At 40.0% G+C, this 19442-nt stretch overlaps 1 protein-coding gene across 3 annotated transcripts in view; it reads right to left on the bottom strand.

Annotated features, from left to right (window-relative positions):
- SLC15A1 (solute carrier family 15 member 1) overlaps positions 1–19442 on the bottom strand; it is an 82318-nt gene that overhangs the window by 13826 nt on the left and 49050 nt on the right. For all 3 annotated transcript variants that reach the window (XM_044286534.1, XM_044286535.1, XM_044286536.1), the window contains 12 exons: positions 18193–18275; positions 15344–15430; positions 12373–12462; positions 11370–11414; positions 10637–10669; positions 10459–10547; positions 8086–8167; positions 6854–6979; positions 4280–4426; positions 3512–3558; positions 3172–3279; positions 1256–1352 (listed from right to left, as the gene is read on the bottom strand). In XM_044286534.1, coding sequence (XP_044142469.1) covers positions 1256–1352; positions 3172–3279; positions 3512–3558; positions 4280–4426; positions 6854–6979; positions 8086–8167; positions 10459–10547; positions 10637–10669; positions 11370–11414; positions 12373–12462; positions 15344–15430; positions 18193–18275 — 1034 coding nt within the window. The remainder of the gene's footprint in view (positions 1–1255; positions 1353–3171; positions 3280–3511; positions 3559–4279; positions 4427–6853; positions 6980–8085; positions 8168–10458; positions 10548–10636; positions 10670–11369; positions 11415–12372; positions 12463–15343; positions 15431–18192; positions 18276–19442) is intronic.

Genomic DNA, 19442 nt, shown 5'->3' with positions numbered 1-19442 from the left:
GGGTACATCTATTGAAATCTGATGTTTTGCTGATACAGAGAGGTGCAAAAGCCACTGAAGGCCCTGCGTTTCTTTGTCACCACAGCCGAATAGTAATTGAACAGCATAATTTTGTGCTCTGAATAACCAAAAGATCTTTGCGTGCTCGATAAGCATGGATAATGTCCTCCTTGTCTGTGAAATCGAGGCATTTCATTATGACTTGCCGAGGTCTGGGGAGCCTATTAGTATTGTCTTTAGCCCCATCTGCATCAGTCAAGTTAGGCCTCTATCGATGTGCCCTCTCGACTTTATGTGGTTCAGATAGCCCAAGGGCTCTAGGCAAGTCGGTTTCACATATGCAGCGAAGTGTCGATTCTGGCACCCTTTGGGCAAACCCACCAGGTCTTAAAGCACCGCCACCGCTTGTCATAAAGATGCTACCCTTGGATTAGTACCTCCCAGATCTTCCTCTACACAAGAGGTCCGTTGTTCCAGCTTGTCAATGCGATATCTCTGCTGAGTAAAAGCCTCTTGAGTCCTGCAACTCCTTGAGGAGCTGTAAGTAGCGTTTTGGTGTCCGCCTCCAAAGCGGAATGGAGAAGGAACGGAGGCAAACTGATGCATTCAGAGTGGATCCTTTTCCATTCAGAATGCATTAGAACGCAACTCCTTGAGCATTGACTGCACCATAGCTAAAAGTGAGGCCTTAAGATCCGGTGCCACATGATTTGCGACTTCCACTGCCAAGCGTTTAAGGTCAGTGGCATGAAAAGAGCTGGGCCCAAAGATTTATTTTTGGGAAGGAGCTGGCTGAAGGTCCAAGGGTGCGCCGACTGATAAGGTTTTGGTCTGCTCAGATGCCATCTTGGACATGTTATCAGTCTGGCAAGGCTTTTGCCTGTTGACATCTCCCTGCTTCTTCCCACTGAACAATAAATACCTTTCTATGCACTTGAAAATGAACCAAAGGGTACAGCCCAAAAATGTTATTATAATTGAGCCCATAGGCGATATATGGAGGGTGGTGTAGTTGAAAAGAACAGCGGAGCTCAGCTAGTCACTTCATTCCATACCAGCGCCGGAACCGGAAGTTTCTGACAGATGCTCTTTAAGCAACAGCTGGTACATTGCATGCCTAAAATATTCTCATTTCTCAAAAAAATCTAAATATGTTGATATTTTCCATTTTCCAGTACAAGCATTCAATTGATACCTCATTAATACGATTATAATATATTGTAACAAGGCATGCACCATTGCTACTATTACTAACCTCATTAATAATTATTTTAAAAGCGCCTCCAAAACCAAAGTCCCTTGAATCCACAGAACAATTCCTGCCACTTGCAGTGAAACCTTCTATATTTTTCCTGTAGAAGATCAAACAAATGGATAAAAGTATATATCGTGTAGTGTAGTCATTTTACTAGACATAGAAATATGGCATTGTACCTCAGTGCAATTAATACCATAGGCATAAATTCATACCACGTGGAGACAATAGAAAGCACTATTTTCTAACATTGATTTATGACAGTAACGCTGGGTTCACACCTAGGCGTTTCTCAAACGCGCGTTTCTATGCGCGTTTTTTTTAATAGTGAACGCGCGTTTGACGCGCGTTTGGGTGATTGACAGCAGTGTTGTCCAAAGAGTCTATGGCCCAAACGCGCGTCAAACGCGCCAAAAAAAGCTCCTGTACTTGTTTGAGCGTCGGGCGTTTTACAGCGCGATCGTACGCGCTGTAAAACGCCCAGGTGAGAACCATTCCCATAGGGAATCATTGGTTCTTGCCTGTTGTGCGTTTTACAGCGCGTAGGAACGCGCTGTAAAACGCTCAGGTGTGAACCCAGCGTAACAGATATGTTACTGCATTCTACTACAATATTTACTCTGGTTCCCATGGACTTAAGTGGGAAGGGGAAGAGACCACCTATAGTGAAATGGGATCCATAACAACCTGCAGTCCATATGACATTGGGACAAGTTCATGACCAAATCAGGGATGTTATAACACCAAAGTCATGCTGAAGTTAACAATAATAGTAACACTATGGTTAGTACTGCATAGCGAGGAGGATTGTGTATACACAAGCCTGGGTGCCTTGGACGCCAGGTTTAATGCCAAGAAGTAGTTGCCTTTAACAGACAATTCATTGGATAGGAGCATTTATGTGTAGTAAGTGCTCTTCTCCCATCATGGTAAATGGATAGGTCTGACGTCCATGGAAAATGCCAGTTTAAAATCAGGCAAATATTCACTGTGCCAACAAAGATTACCATTCAACCACTGACTCACAAGGAATCAACATAGAGTATCAGAGATAAACAACAAACCACTAGATCAACCTGAATAGCAAATAAAACAATTGGAAATGGCTCTACTTCATAACCAAGTCTACGGGCACCTTTGGTGACATTTTTTGCCATTCTTGCATTGTACTTATATTGGGCTAAAAATTATTTTTTCCAATTGGCCTTTAAAAATGTTAATCAGTTTGTCTACTTCAGCCTTCAGTTTTACTGCATCTGTAGGTTCTTCCTTCTCGTTGTAATTGAAACTTATCAAAGAGTTGCTCTGACAGCTTGATCTTTAGCCCTTTTTTATTAGTTCCTTGACAGCTCATAAACACTAATTTAAGGTAAATTCTTATCAGTGTCATGAGAATATGGATAAAATGGGTGTTTATGGGCTGTTCAAGCAGCTCTCTGACAGTTGTTACTTAGAAGGAGAAGGAACAGTCTGCTGATGCAGTGACACTAAAGACAAGCTGTTGAACATTTTCTTTTTTGAAAAAACAACTGGAAAAATTATTTTAGCCCGAGATGAGTAGAATGCAATAACAAAACAATGCTCCCAAATGTGTTCATAGCCTTTAAAGGGGTTTTCTGGGATTTGAATATTGATGAACTATCCTCAAGATAGATCTTTAATATCAGATCAGCGTGGTTCTGATGCCCACTGATCAGCTGTTTGAAGAGGCCACAGAGGGCCGGGGCCTCCTCATGGCTCACCAAGCAAAGTGCCATCCATTGGATAGTGGCTGTGCAGGTCATTCCCATTCACTTAAAAGAAACTGACTTGCGCCTAGGTCATGTGACCGACGAACTTGACATTACAGGTCTAAGAGGATGCGACGCTTACTGGAGAATATTTGCAATTTAGGGGAAAATGACAGAAGCACTTACACTCCTGAGGTTAACATGGTATAATTTGAAAAGCTGAATGGCAGAATGTCACCGACATCACTCCCGTCTACCTTCACGGTTATAGTTTCTTGTAGATTATTAATAAACCTAAAACAACAAATGTTAAATGAAATATTTATGTTGTCTCCACACACAATTACACATATACAATCATAATTCATATTAATCATCGCTATTCAGTTTGGAAATGCCCCCAACCCAAAATTGTCAATGTAGGGCACTTTTACTCTATCTATAAAGGAAATGGATTGTATGATTTGGTAATTTTATACATTTTTAAGTAGAAGCAAAGAATCATAAAAAAAATAAACAAACATACTTGATTGCGTTGTATCCTTGTTCGGGTTTCTTGCTGATGTCTTCATCCTAGCAAATAAACAAAGAAAGAAAAAAACACAGATGTTCATTATTTTAAAGACATACATCTTAATACCATATTATTAAATTACAAGTAATGTGCACTGATTCTCACCCAGTAGAGCCCACTGGATTACATTGGGGTCAGTTGGGGATCTGTTGTGGTTTCCATGGTTTTACAGCAAGAACATGCATGATTACGCTGTTTAGGACCTCTCCATAAGGAGATATACAGTAGTACCCCCCGAATCCTGTACACTGATGGTATTGCTGACAGGAGCTGTGAGATCAGCCTCCAACGCAGGTGTGAACCCAGCCTAAAATTCAATAACTACCCCTGACATAAGAACACAATTTTGTGTGTGACTTTTTACATCCATAACTGCATTTAATAGGACAAAAACTTTTGTATGCCCCATGATCCTAAACTGAGTTTATTGTATATTCAACTATGTAAATGTTATACAGACTTTGTAATTTTTCTTTTACAGACGCATATACTAAACGTAGAGATATAAGCATACTACATCCTTTATGATGAATCTTTCTTTTTTTCTTAATGTGAGAGATACTATGTGATTTAGAGCATTTTATCTGTTATCTGTTCAGATTTCCCAAAACATACTGACCATTGGCCTTTCTGTGGGAGCGGTACAATACAAGATATTTTATAGATTTTTGTTTAAAACACTGCCATTGTTCTCAATGAGTAGATTTTTCAATTACTCACCATTTTTGCTTCCACAGTGTTTCCATTTCTAACAATCCACGTGTATCGAGTTTTACCAGAAAGGCCATTTTGTGAAAAATCTTGCGATATGTTTCCATAGGTAAAATTAACGGCACTGTTAAGTGGAAGAATTTTGTATTCACTTGCCTAAATACCAATAAAAATATTCATAAAGAAAAAAAAAGTAAGTTTTTAACATTAACACTAATGTTTGGTAGAGATCATTTAGGCAGAAATCAGTTTTGATGAAGTTTTTGAGCCAAAAACAGTAGTGGATACGAAAAGTACTGTAGTAATCTTTACCTAGGTGACACCTGCTTATAAAGATAAATGCAGATATATTTTTCAGGTGATTTATAGACAAAAAACCAACAAGAACAACTTATGAGTTAAGGAAGCCTAGAGATAAGCTGTATAATTTCAGACCAATCTGACAAGAACTGATATCCCAAACCAGGAGTCATTTCCTGTCTGATTAAATCTGTAAAACCGGGAGCAGACAGTTATTGGTCCCCCCTTAATTTGATAAAAGAACCAATCAAAACAGTGTGTCCTTTGCACTGTGGAGTGATTAGTGCACCGGTCATAAGTATAGAGTGGGTAGAGATAATAGTGGCATCCAGGACCTGGTGGATGGGGGGACGCAAAGGTTCCCTCATGCCATATAAGAAGAACCAGTTTTTTTCAAAGGCATATGGGAAGGGGTGGGGGGGGGGGGCTGTCATAGATGTTACAGTGGGGTCCAGGAGATTTGAAATATGTCTCTGCACTCCACCTGTAAAACATGAACCTGAAGCGCAACTGAATGGTAAATTAGAACCAGGATATTTCAGCATCTTTAGTTTCAATGCAATTGAGTCAAAGGTATATTGACATAGATCAGATCGTGTAGTTCCTCTAATCTCTGTGTTCTCTGTTTTGATTAGTGTTGGGCACGAATATTCGAATCGCGAATATTAACCGCGAATATTGGCACTTCGATAATTCACAAATATTTAGAATATAGTGCTATATATTCGTATTTTCAAATATTCTAGATTTTTTTTTCATCTGAACCCATGATCCCTCCCTGCTTCTTGCTTGTGGGCCAATGAGAAGGCTGCAATGTCTTTGTCTGAGCTTAGAAACATCCCAGCAACCAATAGGAAAGCTGCCTACCACTTACTATATAGGAAACTCCCCAGCAGCCATTTTCTACAGTTTTTTAAAGTTCTGAGAGAGATAGCAGTGTCATTGCTGTGCTGTATGCTTTGCTGTGTCATTACATTAGATAGATAGTTAGTTAGCTTATATATAATACAGATAGTGGGAGATAGTCAGTGTAGGTTAGATAGTGATATAGTGTAGCTGATGTCTGCTGTCCATACATACATGGTACAGACATAGTGCTGTGATGTCACAACAATACTTAGTGCACCAATCAGTAATATGTAGTTAGACCTGCCAAAATGTATAGTTTCACGTATTGCGCCATAATATTCGAATCATTAGTGCCGATTAGCGCAATTGCGAATATATTGGAAAACTCTATCTGCATATAAAGTTAGGCCCCATGCACACGGCCGTTGTTCACAGCCGTGTGCGGGCCGTGGAACCGCGGCCTGGATCCCTCCTGAGAGCAGGAGCGCACGGCGTCACTGGTTGCTATGACGCCGTGCGCTCCCTGCTGCCGGCACAGTACAGTAATACACTGGTACGATCTATACCAGTGTATTACTGTACTGTGCCGGCAGCAGGGGGCGCACGGCGTCATAGCAACCAGTGACGCCGTGCGCTCCTGCTCTCAGGAGGGATCCAGGCCGCGGTTCCACGGCCCGCACACGGCTGTGAACAACGGCCGTGTGCATGGGGCCTTATTGTAATGTTCTTCCATGCCAACCATTTTATCCAGTCTCAGGAAACTTCTAGCAGCTTGGAAAATGTAGCAACAGTGACCCACGCCTGTATTGCGCACGCATTATGGAAAAATTACATTGCTGATTTTCGCAATCAAGAAAATAATCTATATATAATCTAAATATATGACGAATATTCTACAAAATATTCACAAAATATCGCGAATTTGAATATTGCCCTGCCGCTCATCACTAATTGTGATGTGTAAATTACCTGTACCTCCTTCTAGATCACGGATCAGCAACCGCCGACTCTCCAGCTGTTCTGAAACTACAACTCCCAGAATCCTCCTTTCATTTCTATGGGAGTTACAAGAACAGACAAGTAAGTGGGCATACTGGGAGTTGTAGTTTTACAGTAGCTGGAGTGCCGAAGGTTGCTTATCCCTGTTCTAGATGATAGAGGTAATGGTTAAATTTTGTCCCAAGTAAAACCAGTTGATCTTCCCGCAATGTCTGAATGTTGGTGCTTCTGCTGAAAGCTAATATCTCCAACATACCATAGGGAACACTATGATGACTGCTATCTATAAAACTTGATTTAATACAACTTGGACATCTCTTTTAAAACTACAGAGCTGAGCTAAGGACTGAGGACCCTTCAAACTTTATAATTTTTTTGTCTCAAAGTAATCATTAAACACCTTGTAATAGAGGAGAATAGTAGACACTGCATTACCTGTAAAGAGGTCAATGACGAAGACGGTAATTGACCATCTTTAAATGAAAGTATAAGGTTGTCTGCATCTAAGTTTATGGCTCTGACTTGTATATGACTGCTGTCTGGGAATGTTGGCAGAGTTTTCTGTAAATCAAAGAGAAAATTCAGAAACAGAACAAATATTAATATAAAACATTAATTCATAGAAATAATAACAATGGATTGACACAGGTTATCAACCAAGGCTGTGTACACATAGACCTCTGTCTCAGATTCCATCACACTTAGTGGAGAAAGTACAGTAGCATTGCATGCAGTTATATTTGTATCTGTTAAACCCGCAGAGACCTTGGCAGAACCGATAGACCCATGATAAGTCATGGGAGTCCATTAGGAGCTACCGCCGTCTGTTATGCAATGGGTCCAGCACAGCATTGTAGCTTCCATTATAACCTGAACCACAGCTCTGTTCAAACTGGTGTTGGAACATTCATTTTTACAATATCCATGATGACAATGACAGAACCATTCTGCTTCATCATGACCCACTAAGAAAACAACTTAGATGTGATGATGGAATTTGAATGTGGAACATAGGTGTAGGCTAGCATTCTATTGCACTAGTCTGTAAAAACAAAAACTGTAATACAAGTCACTTACCAATGTCCATTCTTCATCAATAATGCCTCCGGTCCATGTTATTGATAATTTTGCTTGTTTTTAAAAACTCCTCATCTTCTGGGGTTATGGCGGGCTTGCCCATTGAAACTAAGGATGCCAACCTTTTTCTGGTAGGGGGATAGCGGGAGCGAGCGCACATAGACTCACATGCATGTGCAGTAGGTCCCACCTCATATTGCCTCGTCTTAGTAGCTCCCATTTACAGCCACTTTGTATGACCTCTAGTTTTTAGTATAGAACAGATACTATCCCAACAGAGGCCACCAGAGCATCGCCAATGGAGCAGTGGGGGATTTATTGGGTAAGTAAATGTGCATTTTGGTACTTTATGGCAATTTCTGCTATTTTTTTCACTCTTTAACAACTTCTCTGATTTTATATAGACTGGAATACACTTCTCTTCATAAATTCATTTTACCTTCACTCATATCAGTTATGTCAGATGGAAACATTTCCCCTCAAACCCTCTTCTGTACTTTACACATGATGAATGTCTCATATTCTTCATAATATTCTATCCTGATTTCATTTCTGTCCGAGATTTCAGTTTCAGAACTGTTGATACTTACATCAATTTCTATTTGTATAACAGCAGCAACAACAAATGCCATGGCAGCGAAGAACATGCCCACAGTGATCCTTTTCAGGGGTCTGCAGGTGCAAAATAAACATTTCAGGAAGCGGTAAGAGAGAAGCGTAGCCTGACTGCCATATGTTCTGCACACGGGCTCCCAAAGTCTGCAGCCATCCACCATTGTATACTACCTCTTTTGCCTCAGTACACTGTCCAAAGATCATCCACTATTGGTTTTTTTTTGCAAAATTTTTGTGTATTCTTTTTTACACTGTTTGGCATACGTATAGGATGGTACAATTGCAGCAATAACAATATGTACTGTGTTTTTTCATGTTTTACATACTATTTAGAAATGTTTTTATGAATAAAACTATTGCCACAATCCATTGTATTTATTCCCATCAAAAAACAGATAGGATCAGTTATAATAGGGGGATGAGTTATAATTTTGGGGTGCATATAAATTCTTGATGGACATTTGTCCTGTTTGGGGGAAATAAACTGAAAATGTGTCATTATTTGGGGAAGGGGCAATGCCATACCATGCAGTATAAATCACGTGGTAACATTATTCTACAGGTTGTTCCTATTGCAGTGAAACAGTAAAATATTTTACTATTTTGAGAATTTTATTTTACTGAAATAAGGTATTTAGTTTAAGGTTACTTTCACACTAGCGTTCGATCGGATCCGTTCTGAACGGATCCGCTCATATTAATGCAGACGGTGGCTCCGTTCAGAACGGATCCGTCTGCATTATAACTTAGAAAAATTTTCCAAGTGTGAAAGTAGCCTGAGCGGATCCATTCAGACTTTAGATTGAAAGTCAATGGGGGACGGATCCGCTTGAAGATTGAGCCATATGGTGTCATCTTCAAGCGGATCCGTCCCCATTGACTTACATTGTAAGTCGGAACGGATCCGCTCGCCTCCGCACGGCCAGGCGGACACCCGAACGCTGCACCGCTCACTGAGCGGAGCGGAGGCTGAGCGATCGCAGATGGATGCATTCTCAGTGGATCCGCCTGCACTGAGAATGCATTAGGGCCAGACAGCTGCGTTCAGGGCCGCTTGTGAGCCCCTTCAAACGGAGCTCACGAGCGGACACCTGAACGCAGGTGGGAAAGTAGCCTAAGGGATGACTTTAATATTATTAAGCTTTATTAAAGGGAATCACCAGCAACCTCTGTATACAGTTGTTTGCCTACACACATGGCTGTGGTTCCCTGGATTAAAACACTGTTTTTCTTTTGTTGATCTGAGGCTTCAGTCCTGAGTTATGATACTCATTCATAATATGCTAATTTGGCCTTTGGTGCAATTAAGGTATCACTGTTGCTCTTGTTGCACCCAAGCTCCACTTTTTTCTGGGGCCAGCCCCTCCATCACTGCTTTGCCACTACCTGGCCCTGTCAATAAAGCAGCAAGGGAGGGGTTAACCACAGAATAGACTGGAGCCTGGGTGCAACAAGACCAATGCTGATGCCCTGATTGCACCAAAGGCCTAATTTGCATACTAAGAAAAATCATAATCAATCATAAAATAAAATGTTTTTATCAGATGAACCACAGCTACGTGTCTATGAAAACAGTTTGATAGGGAGCTTGCTGGTGACAGATTCCCTTTAAACTTAATTTTACATTTTGTTAGTTTAACTTAGAGGATTTTTCATCCCTTGATTATCCGCGTCCGTGATCCGTGTTTCCAGTCCGTGAAAAAAATATGACCTGTCCTATTTTCTTTCACGGATAACGGTTCGCGGACCCATTCAAGTCATTGGGTCCGTGAAAAAAAGGAAGCACACAAGATTGTCATCTGCATCCGCGTTCGTTTTTTTCCTATCAATTGCATGGCAAACTAAACCTAGATTTTTTTTTTTTTTTACTTTCCTTCATGTTTAGAGATTCTCCAAAAATAAAGGAAGACACACGGAAACAAAAACGGACACTGATCACAGAACAACGGAACCCCTTTTTGCGGAACGCAAAAAAATACTGTCGTGTGCATGAGGCCTTACTGAAATAAATGGACTTTTGTACAATATTCAAATTTCACCTGTATGTATCTCTATGAGTACATACTGCAAATAAACCCTGTATTTAGTCTGATCCTATTGAGATCCTGAGAAATGGACAGAGGGAGAAGAGTAACACACGACGGCATGAACTAACTTTATACAGATTTTTGTAATGGTCTGTAGCCATGCGACACATACGTCTACATAGAAGCTGTATATAGGTTTTCTTAAGTTAAGACGATCTTTAAAGCGGATTCATTGTCCAGATGCTTTCATGCTGTATAAATGACTGTAAAATATCCCTAGTTTAATAATATAGATTTTTAGCTTTCTATTGCCATACTTACGTAAAATTTAGCTTGCATTTCTTAATAAGGGGATAGATCGCTAAGTCAACCACCGGCACAAGAACAATAATTAATATTGGATTCACAGTCTGCAATAAAAAGTGAATATTAAGAATCTGTAATAAAAAAACAACAACAACAACAATAAAAACAACAACACAATAAAATGTTCACTTACCTGCATCTGATCTGGTTGTATCTGAATAGTTCCCTGAGAAAATAAATAATACCAGAGAAATATTTAAAGAAATATTCAGTGAGCCATGTCCTCTTCCTTACTATCCTGTCTCTGGCTGTAAGACAACTAGATGGAGCAGGAGCCCCCCTTATGCCCTGTCTGCAGTAGGATACAAGATTATGCCACCCCTTTGCTGTTCTGCAGCCAAATATGGAACAAATCAGTAGGAAATTAATCCCTGTGTTTTATGCAGTATGTTTTTATTTTTATGCTTTACAAAGCCCTGTTTTTTCAAGAATATACAGAAAATCCTGCACACTAACTTCAAGCTTTAGTTTTCCTTTAAAATAGATATACCAGGTAGAGGATGATTGAATTGAGCCAAGGGGTTGGCAATAATGTGGTGACAGAATCTGTTGAGGATTTTTTTAGTTAATATTTATATTAGTACTCAACCTATATGCAGTCAGTATCTTCCAGTAGATGTTCTACATCTTCACCAGCAGTCAGAGTTATTGTTATTGTCGTACTGGTTAAACACAGAAATGTGCTCATCTTGACCTTCTTTATATCCATCCATTCCCCTGTCTTGTTTAATAGTACAGCAATGGTACTTCTACCTACTAAATGTATTATTTTTATTTTTAAGGCCACATGTGTATATATATATACACACACACACACACACACACATTTATACATTTAGGTTATCAGCATTTTCTAAATCACTTACAAACTTTCCGTTCATAGTGGTAGCTTGCAGAGTCCATCTTGAACCCTTAAATAAAAATGTGATAAACAAAACTTTATTATTCCTTTCAAAATATTGATGCAGCTTACAGGGGTTGTACAAGAAAAAAATGGCTCGTCCTTTACTCACTGCGCATGTGCCGAACACTGAACGGGACGGCGCAGGCGCAAGATACATGGCAGACAGCCTGGCCCTGTCAATCAAGTGCAGTGGGGCGCGTCCAGAGGGGGGAGAATGGAGCTTCTAGGATCAGGGGCCACGTCCCCCCCCCCTGCTCCTAGAGGCTAATTAGCATGTTATAAAAGTTAGATTTCCGGCGTAACGAGGGCATAGATACAAGTAGGAATAGGCTAGTTAGGTTCAGCTGACAATAGCACATGTTAATTCTGATGACAGAAACCCTTTAAACTATGTAACAAGAGTAATGGTACTTTCACACTTGTGGCAGAGGATTCCGTACGCAAATGGATGCATTTGTGAGACGGATCCGGATGCGAATCCGCTTCACAAATGCATTGCAATACCATATCCGTCTTTCCGGTTGTCATCCGGAAAAACGGATCCAGTATTATGTTTTTTTTCTCATTTTTAAAGGTCTGCGCATGCGCAGACTGCAAAACCAGGCTAGCTTTGCTGGAACACTTGGGGCTGGATCCGGTATGAATGCATTTCAATGGAAATGAATACCGGATCTGGCATTCCGGCAAGTTTTCAGGATTTTTGGCCGTAGAGAAAACTGCAGCATGCTGCGGTATTTTCTCTAGCCAAAAAACTTAAGAGGGACTGAATTGATGCATCCTAAATGGATTGCTCTCCATTCAGAATGCATTAAGGTAAAACTGATCAGTTCTTTTCCGGTATTGAGCCCCTAGGACGGAACTAAATACTGGAAAAGAAAAACACTAGTGTGAAAGTACACTAACTTTTTTTATTTTTTATATTCTACATAAGATTAAAAGTGAATGTATTCACATCCACAGATTACCTGTTGATCAAAAAGTGCCCAGAACATCGGCAGTGGAATGTAAAGGAACAAGACCTTTAGAACCATCTTAATTTGGGCAATGAGTAGATCCTAATAGAAAGAAAAAAAAATTACATCATAAAATTCAAATATTATATAGTGCAAAATTGTGTACAGACATAAATGTGTACATTAGCCATTATAGTAAGCAAAGTGTAAGCATACATAGAGGTGTTCAGAATGTGAAATCGATGCAAATTAAATAATATAATTACTTGAAGAACTGTAAAATTGTAGGACTTGCATTTACATTTTTCTTTCAAGTGGAAAGCATTTGAATGAATAAATTGCAATAAGAAAATGTTGCCCTCAACCTCCCCCATTTAATCCGACTTCTATGAAGCAAAAGTGGAAAAGGTGCTTCACAGGTATGGCGCTCATTCTGAGCACCACATTTCTCAATATAGTTACATAAGACAAGTAGTATAAATACGCTGATAAATCTGATTCTCTTCTATTACAAATCTGTTTGCCGGCAGCCACCACTACGGGGAGCTTAATAGGAATTTCTATAATTACTATGGGTGAGCAAATTCGTACAGCATTAAAATAAAGTTGGGGAATGAATTGACTTTGTATCTTCGATCAGAAGCACGATTCGTTCACCCATAATAATTACCATTGATCTCTTTGCATTGAGCTCCACTAAGTGCACAACATTGGGCTACAAACCAGATGTCTAGCTACAGGTCTTCTATTGCCCTCACGCCACTGCTCCCAACATCATGGTAGACGGCAATGAAGGCTGGAATGGAGGTCTATTCTCTTGAGTGGTTATTCCCAATTTATCACGTACAAAGATAACCAGAGATTAGTCTGGAGACCACATGTGAAATGCCAAGAAGAGATTATGGTGTGGAGTGACATAATATACGGTAATCAGACTCCTCTAGTCTTAGGTACATTAACATCTTGGCATTACATTGGTTTATTCATGGAACCAGTGGTATAGTTATTTCTTCAAAGTGTCCCAGGAGTTGTTTTTCAACTGGACAATGCCGGCCACTTGTTGCTTGTGCTACTGTGGGCAGCCTGTGTGGCCTAAACGAGCTACCATGGCCTGCAGTGTCCCCGGACTTGTCTCTCATCAAGTACATCTGGGACGTCATTCGACAATTGCAAAGGCAGCTTCCAGCAACAGATCTTGATAATTTGCAAGCCCTAATGTATTCAGCGTGGCCAATCATTCCTCAGATACCCATTAATACCCTCAATAATAACATGCCAAGCCATGTAACTATGTGTATTTTTGTTCATGGTGCTCATACTCTATAGTGAAAAAAATCGAGATATTCTGAATATTTTGGGGGTCATTAATTAAGACAGGCAATTTAGACTTAGTTGGTCTTAACACCCCTGTGCTGTCGGTGGATGTGCCAAAGGTATGTAGAGGCACAGGCCTCTACATAACTTTGGCGCTTGGTGCCATGGGCCGTACGACGTGCTGGCATAGAAAATGATGATTGAGACAGGCCCACACCACGCCCCTTTTTCCACCACCTCGGAAAGTGGCATAAGAGGAGATAAGTCACATATTTTGCTGCAAAGCACCTTCGCATCAAAATCTGAGATAAAAGTACGCCAAAAAGTGGCACAATCATTAATCATTTGCATATCATTAACATGTCTATGGATCTTGTGATTTTTATAACTCCATGACTTTTCCTTCTTGGTGTTGAGGAGTGTATTTTCTGTTATTATAATTTGTAGCAGATTTTTTCACAGTGATGAGAGTGCAGCATAACAACTGAAAATTGCCCTTTCTGCTACTTTATTGTGACAATGGTATATGGCTCATTTTATCTATCACGTCTTCTTCTTCAGACGTCTTCTTATGACATCAAAAGATATTGGAAAACCTTGTCTTATATTGCCTCAATGCCTCTAATCCCAATAAAAATAATTTTCTGTATTCAGCTATCTTCATCACTCCTAAACCCTGGGTTCACACCTGAGCGTTTTACAGCGCGTTCAAACGCGCTGTAAAACGCTTAAGACATGAAAACCAATGCTTCCCTATGGGAAGGGTTCACACCTGGGCGTTTTACAGCGCGTACGAACGCGCTGTAAAACGCCCGACGCTCAAACAAGTACTTGAGCTTCTTTGGGGCGTTTTGACGCGCGTTTGTGGCCATAGGACACTGCAGTCAATGACACAAACGCGCGTCAAACGCGCGTTTACTATTACAAAAAACGCGCATAAAAACGCGCGTAAAACGCGCGTTTGAGGAACGCTCAGGTGTGAACCCAGGGATAGGCTTTGAATAGTGCAGCAGTGCACATGCTCATGGGCCTATTCAAACTAGAAGGCTCGGGACCTCCATTCATCTTGTAGGGGTGCCAGAGGTGGGGCCCCCAGCCATCAGACATTTATCACCTATCATGTAGGATATCCTGTGGTAATTGACTTCTTAAAATTCTGTTTAGGGAGATGTCTGTGATTTTCTTTCAGTGTCTGTTCCGTTTTTTATTTTTTATTTTTTTGCAAACTGTATGCGGAACCATTCATTTCAATGGGTGGGCAAAAAAAAATAGAAGCTTTCCATTTCCGTATGTCTGTTCCGCCAAAAAATTGCAAATGTCTTATTATTGTTCGCATTACGGATAAGGATAGCACTGTTCTATCAGGGGCCAGCTGTTAAGTTCCGCAAAATATGGAATATACATGGATGTCATCCGTAAATGCGGATACGGGTTTTGTGGACCACAAAATACATACGGTCGTGTGCATGAGCCCTAAGTATTAGGCCTCCCTACGCCATGCTAAGCTCCCATCTTCCTCTTTACACATTTTTTTTTATAATTCTGGTCTGATTTTAGAATTGGTGGCTTGTAGGTCACATCATTCAGTACATGTGTCCGTGTCTGTGAATGGATTAAACACATACAAGCATACACTGATAACACAATTAATATCATACTTGTCGCTTACATCATACTTTTCTTTTGCCCAGTCCATCCAATGCTCCCTCTTAGGAATTGATTTACTACGATTTCTGTATCTGTTGCTGATAGCAAACTGTCAATAAATGACACAAAATACATGGTGTTACGCTCAGATCAGTATTTATGTTTTTTCAGGTATATGAAATAAAACATCACCCCTCTGGAAACCATCAAGAAGTAGGTCAGTTGCAGTTGATAGATAGTATTATAAAAAAGGTATGGCTTGGTAAATAATTAGAATAGTTTATCTCAGCATCTGTTGATGCTTATTAGCACACAAAGCATCAAATGTCCAATCAATATGTGTATACCTACTGACTACAATTAATTAGCAGGGGTACTGGTGTTAAAGGTGCATTCCTATCTCATAAAGTTATGGCATATTGCTAAGATATACCATCACTTTATGACTGGTGGACAATCGGGACACATTGTGATTTTTATTGCAGTAAAAAAGCAACAAAAAATGCATGGTAAAAAACACGTGTTTCCCCCCACGATTCTGGTGGTTTGGCAATATGATAATTAGGCTACTTTCACACTGGCGTTTCTGGGTCCGCCTGTGAGATCTGTTTCAAGGCTCTCACAAGCGGCCCAAAACGGATCAGTTCAGCCCCAATGCATTCTGAATGGATAAGGATCCGCTCATAATGCATCAGTTTGCCTCCAATCAGCCTCCATTCCGCTCTGGAGGTGGACACCAAAACGCTGCATTTTGATGTCCGTCTGACGAAACTGAGCCAAACGGATCCGTCCTGACTTACAATGTAAATCAATGGGGACGGATCCGTTTTTACTGACACAATATGGTGCAATTGAAAACGGATCCGCCTCCCATTGACCTTCAATGTAAGCCAAAACGGTCCGTTTGCATATTAATGGTAATGCAAACTGATCCGTTCTGAACGGATGCAAGCGTTTGCATTATAGGTGCGGATCCGCACCTAAACGCAGGTGTGAAAGTAGCCTTAGGCTTCGTTCACATCACCGTTCAGCCTTTCCGCTCTCCTGCTCCGTTTAGAGGCAGGAGAACGGAAAGGACGGATAAGCACATAACTGATGCCAAACGGAGTCAAACGGAGCCTGAGGACGCCATAGACTATAATGGGGTCCGTTATGTTTCCGCTCAGAAGATGATTTTTAAGCGGAGACAAAAGTTGTGCATGCAGGATGTGGATATTCTATCATGTGGATATTTGATTATCATCTAACTAATTATATACAATCATTAACTACTAAAAAGTACCTTAGATGTATTGGCTTACTGGTGTGACAGATGGTTACCTCATAATATACACACAAAGATGCCTCATGCTAATGAGCTAATTTGAGTCCAGCGTGATGCCATTGAGTCCATCAGCTATAGCCACTCCCCTGCCCACCTGCTGCTGATTCATATGGAAAGAAACTGTCAATCAGCAGCAGGTAGGCGGGGAGAGTCAGGGGCTCATAAATATTCATGACTCATCATTATCAGCTGGAGCTTTTCAATACAAGATGTTGGCAGATTGACTGGGTCAATTAAAGAATTAAAAAGTGACCCAGCATTTTGCTAAGAGAATCAGTCACTTATTTATGTTGCCCTTAGTTAGGACACCATAAAACTGGTGACAGGTTCCCTTTAAATGCACTAAGGTAATTTTAAGTTAAGCCAACCAATAGGTGGCATAAAGTTAGACAAAGGTGTCTCCAAACCCAACACATTTATTACCCAGAATGAGACACTGCGATACATTTGGCACATATTTAGTCAACAGGATTACTACATCTGCCCCATATTCTGAAAAAAACAACAACCCACAAATAAATCTTCTCTTGCCACATTAACACCATCCATAATGTTGCTGCTGACAGTCTACAGATTTTGAGATATTTTTCAAGACACAACAATATGTAAATGAAATATACGTACAATGTCAACTTGAAAGGAAATACACTATATGGATAAAAGTATTGGGACACCTACACATTACAACTACAGGAGCCTTTATGACACCCCATTCTAAACTCATAGGCACTAATATGAAGTTGGATCCCCCTTTACAGTCAAATAGCTTCCATATTTCTGGGAAGACTTTCTACAAGATTTTGGAATTTGTCTGTGGAAATTTTGGCCCATTCATCCAGAAGAGTATTTGTGAGGTCAGACACTGATGTTGGCTGATGGGGCCGATCTTCGTCCTAGTTCATCCTAAAGATGGAGTTGAGGTCAAGGTTCTCTGTGGGTCAGTCAAGTTCTAACACACCAAAGTCATCCATACCTTTATGAACCTTGCTTTGCATTCATTTCAATGGTTCCGCAAAAAAACGGAATGTGTTCCGTATGCATTCCGTTTCCGTATTTCCGTTTTTCCGTTCCGTTGAAAAGATAGAACATGTCCTATATTTGGCCGCAAATCACAGTCCGTGGCTCCATTCAAGTCAATGGGTCAGCAAAAAAAAACGGAACACATACGGAAATGCATCCGTATGTCTTCCGTTTCCGTTCCGTTTTTTGCGGAACCATCTATTGAAAATGTTATGCCCAGCCCAATTTTTTATATGAAATTACTGTATACTGTATTTGCCATACGGAAAAACGGAACGGAACGGAAACGGAACCACAACGGAAGCAAAAAAACGGAACAACGGATCCGTGAAAAACGGAACGCAAAACACTGAATTCAACATACTGTAGTGTGAAAGAGGCCTAAGTAAAATTTCTATAAAAAAGTTAATTAAGTGGCTGTGAATAGTGAGTAATACTATCAATTACCCTATTTTATTTGTTCAAAACAAGATTCAGAGAAAACTTTGATAAAGGAGCATTTACAATAATGTTATTAGTTTACTAACCGAGATGCATTTGGAAACTTTAACTATAATGTTACCCTGTGGAGACACTTTTTTGTACATTCCACTTCCAATGATAAATACAACTAGAGGAAAATAGAAGAAACATAATGTTACCGTCCAAATGCTTACAACATAAAAACTATTTTGGGATTCTTGTGAAGACTGATAAATAGCCTCCTGTACTGTACTGCCTAGGTTCTTGACCTGTGGTGGGTGTGTCACATGGGGTACACATGCATGTAGGGTTACTCACACGATCCCCATGCTAAGCCTTTAGAAGTGAACTTATCACAGTGCGGTCTGTAGGCAACAAGTTATAGTGCAGGAGGAGCTTTCAATTTCAGTAGTCTTGTGGGCAGTCCCATCAGTGACTGACAGCCTTCCTTTTATATGTATATATACATAGCTGTAAATCACTGCTAAGTACGCACATGTGACTCCTGAGCTCAGAAAGGGCAGATAAAACTATATATCAATGTGCTCAGGTCCTCCTGATCTGTATTACACTGCCTGCAGATTGCATTGCATTTTTATGGTGCCTTGCAGTATGTTGATGTATTTTTTTAGTAACAGTTACTTGGCTTAGAAACATTGAGTAACTCAGCTTATTGTACAGATATAGTAGAGCTTAGCATGTCAGTGCAGTAAAGCAGAAGGATCATTAAAGGCTATGTACACCTTTGGGGGCAATTTTTTTTTATTATTGTATTGTACTAATTTTAAGCAAAAAATATTTTTTTAATTGGTCTTTATTAAAAATATGGAACCCTTTTTCTGTACAGATCTGAGATGCTCTAGAAGCACCCTTTGGATTTTCTGTCTTTTCCGTTAGACCAGGAGCTGAAGGACTCCATCTATGCTCTCTGACATTATAAATACTCATTATAGCTCAGTTCTTATCTTACTGATAAGAATGTAGCTTAAATGAGTGTTTAAGTGTTTTAGTAGTTTAGAGATAAGGTTTAATAGAAGAGCTGCACAAATTGAAAGTACTAGTCACACAGCTAGAAAAACAGTTAACCCTTTGTGACAGAACAGCTCAATATGTTTAATAAAGGGCAATTGAAAAAAATATTTTCTGCCAAAAATTTGTAACATGCAATCATAAAAAAATTGCCTATGAAGGTGTACATAGCCTTTAAGCATAAGGCATGATCTCATGTTATTTCTGGTTTTCCAAATACATGCAGATAAACTTGAGCCACTATGATGCACTAAAAAGCAAAAAGAATTGTAAGACTTTCATGACA

The sequence above is a fragment of the Bufo gargarizans genome, chromosome 3, assembly GCF_014858855.1.
Source record: "Bufo gargarizans isolate SCDJY-AF-19 chromosome 3, ASM1485885v1, whole genome shotgun sequence".
Taxonomy (NCBI): domain Eukaryota; kingdom Metazoa; phylum Chordata; class Amphibia; order Anura; family Bufonidae; genus Bufo; species Bufo gargarizans.
This window is presented reverse-complemented; position numbering and strand designations above follow the sequence as displayed.